A 3,218-nucleotide genomic window follows, 5' to 3' on the forward strand; every position below is an offset into this window, starting at 1 on the left:
TCATACTGTAAGGGTGGGTGGGGTGGGGAGAGTGGGAACAGATGAGGCGATGAACGAGTGTGGCCAGACTGCATATTCCAGGCGGGAACGTGGCCTTTACCCAATAGGCGCTGAAGCCCCACTGGAGCTTAAGCTGGGAAGCTAAATAATAAGACTTTAGTAGTAATAATAGTCTTCTAAAAACTAATTCCATACAAATGACCTCTTGCCCAACTCTCCTCAAAATCAAATAAACCCTGACAATTGTGCCAGCAAGTATCTTGTCTTTGGCAATAAACTTGCTAAATGTGAGGCAAAGAATGATGAAATGATTAAGGGACTACTTCTGTATCATCTCAAAGTCAAGACCAATCAGGATCTAGAAAGGTGATGACATGGAAAAGGAGCTGGCAGTAATCATAGCAACACAGAATGGATCCTTGCAAATTTCTGTCCCAAACAGTGAGATACCAACACACTATAAATAGATCAAGGTCAGGAAAGATAAATTTGCCAGTGCAAATCACTGGCTCTCGAGAGAATCAGAGAACTCAACGGAAGAGATGCCCATTTCCATGCTGCCTGGTAGGGTCTCTTAAAAGCATTAATTAGCAAGATGACAAATCAAATAAGTCAATAGGGAGGGAGGCTTTATTTCATATGCATTTGGTGGGGAGGGGCATTTACAGCCATCAAGAACACAAAGACCCTAGTCTATAAAGCTCCCACAAAATCCTTAATCACTTCGATGAAATGCAACCATCTTAACTCAGAAGTTACAATGGAATAACAGACTAGGAATGTCAAAGACTTGGTTCATGACCACACGATGGAAGTAAAACTGGTTTTCCCTCGTAACTCCTCACTGTGATAGAACACTCACATTTGGCCTGCTGAATCAATCAATGTCCATTATAAAGGTATAGAAACAGACTCTGCCCAATGGTGTGATAATTTATCCTACTAAGGAGCAGAATGCAAAGTGGTTTTATACACCACGTTTCTAGCCTACATGGCAATAACAGGAGGTGGATTTAGGTGAGTAGCTGCCCATTTCTCCACAAAGGCCCAGGAGCAGCTAAGCTGGGATAGGCTAAGCCAGGTGGGATTTGCTGAGGAGTCACAGAGATACGTGACACAAGACCGTCAGCACAGATGACAGGCTCGGAAGGTGAGTGTAAGATGCCCTCTGTTCTCTTCTCAGCTGCAGCAGAGGCACAGCCTGCAGGTAGCTAGCTGTCTGACCAAAGAAAGGAAGATCTGGCTCCAGCTCTTACTCTTGTCATAAAGCCCTGAGAGCCTGATAGGTGTGCTGCAGAGTTACTTCACCCAGGCCAGTTGGGAACAGATCAGCAGGCATTGAGTTACATCCCAGGAATTAGTCTAGACAAATTCCAGTCACAGGACTAGTAGCCCCTCAGATCTCCAACTGACTGACTCAGGCCAGGGCTGAGCAGTGGGCAGAATTCTATCTTATCAAGACAACTTGAGCTGCACCACATGCTACAGTGTGCAATGTTTGGTGTGCTCTATGTCAGAAATGAGAGCAGCAGCCAGGTGCCCTCAGCTGGGGCCACTCACCAGCCCCCAGTGGCATGCTCAAGTAACCTCTACTTGGATTAAATCTGGGCTCTGCTATCTGTCTTCAAAATGATAGCTCTAAGAGCAAGTTCTTACTTGTTTTGCTCAATGCTTATCCTCTATGCCAACAACAGTGCTTGGAACACAGTAGGTGCTTAATAAATAATAATTAAAAGGATAATTGAGATAAGTAAAGATGTCAAAGATGGTTAGCAAAGCCCATCTCAAGATCATTCTTTTGCAGGCATGAGAAATCTTAAGGAGGGCTCAGAGAGAGTAACAGCACAAGAAGCATCAGTCTCTGACCACATTACCTGAATTTGTGTTATGTTTCTTGATAATCCACAGGTTGTTGTAGTCCTTGTGCAAATAGGTGGTGACCTGGGTGGGGGGTGGGGGCGGAGGGAACAGGAGGCAGGAGGGAGAAGACCATCACTATCAGCACAGCTGGCCAAGAACAATCAACATCAAACCAACATTGCTTAAGCCAATTTCAGAATCCCCAGCCACCAACCTGAGGGGCCATGTTTCCCAATGGGGCTCAGATGTAGCACTGGTGAGTGAAATTCTCTCCTTCCTTCTGCATTTAGAGGCCTTGTCCCACAAGAGCCTTTTTGTCTCTTTGTATCTTTCTGCATCTTGTCCTAAAAGTTCTATCCAGCCTTCTAGAGGGAGGAACCATGAGGCCTTATATAACCGACTTCAGCACAAAAACAGAATGAGGATTTAAGTGCATTTTCAAAGTAATTAAAGCTGGGCGTGGTGGCTTATGCCTGTAATCCAAGCACTTTGAGAAGCCGGGGTGGGCATATCACCTGAGGTCAGGAGTTTGAGATCAGCCTGGCCAACATGGTAAAACCCCGTCTTCACTAAAAATACAAAAATTAGCCGGGTGTGGTATGCGCCTGTAATCCCAACTACTCGGGAGGTTAAGGCAAGAGAATCGCTTGAACCCAGGAGGTGAAGATCACACCACTGCACTACAGCGTGGGCAACAGAGCAAGACTCCATCTAGGAAAAAAAAAGTAATTCAGATCATGCCTCAAACTTTCTAAATGAAAAATTCATGCTATTATATTTTCTATAATGTGGCCAAACGAAACTAAAAAGCTCCACAGATATCCTGTCCGAGAATTTAACTCACATTTTGTACAAAAAAATCTGGAAACAGTATGATTGTCTAGTAACAGAAAAATAGTTAACATGATAGTATGTCCTGGGATAGAATAATATACAGCCATAAAAAATGTTTCAGAGCATTTTTTTAGCAACATGGGAAAAGACTCATGAAATGCTAATGCTGAAAATGGCTACCATTTATTACCAGGCACTATTCTAAACATTGGGCAAGTCTTTTTTTTTTTTTTTTTTTGAGATGGAGTCTCGCCCTGTCACCTAGGCTGGAGTACAGTGGCACGATCTTGGCTCACTGCAAGCTCTGCCTCCCGGGTTTATGTCATTCTCCTGCCTCAGCCTCCTGAGTAGCTGGGACTACAGGCGCCTGCCACCACGCCTGGCTAATTTTTTGTACTTTTAGTAGAGACGGGGTTTCACTGTGTTAACCAGGATGGTCTCGATCTCCTGACCTCATGATCTGCCCACCTTGGCCTCCCAAAGTGCTGGGATTACAGGCATGAGCCACTGTGCCCAGCTGATTT

The 3,218-nt window shown here is 44.6% G+C and overlaps 1 protein-coding gene across 9 annotated transcripts in view; it reads right to left on the minus strand.

Annotated features, from left to right (window-relative positions):
* Positions 1–3,218, minus strand: part of POMT2 (protein O-mannosyltransferase 2) — a 50,861-nt gene that overhangs the window by 15,202 nt on the left and 32,441 nt on the right. For all 9 annotated transcript variants that reach the window (XR_001887081.1, XR_001887080.1, XR_001887083.1 and 6 more), the window contains one exon: positions 1,875–1,941. Coding sequence is in view for 4 of the 9 variants with exons in the window: in XM_017880631.1 (XP_017736120.1) it covers positions 1,875–1,941 (67 nt within the window). In the remaining 5 variants the exon portion in view is untranslated. The remainder of the gene's footprint in view (positions 1–1,874; positions 1,942–3,218) is intronic.

Source organism: Rhinopithecus bieti, unplaced genomic scaffold (assembly GCF_001698545.2).
Source record: "Rhinopithecus bieti isolate Rb0 unplaced genomic scaffold, ASM169854v2 scaffold_11380, whole genome shotgun sequence".
Lineage (NCBI taxonomy): Eukaryota > Metazoa > Chordata > Mammalia > Primates > Cercopithecidae > Rhinopithecus > Rhinopithecus bieti.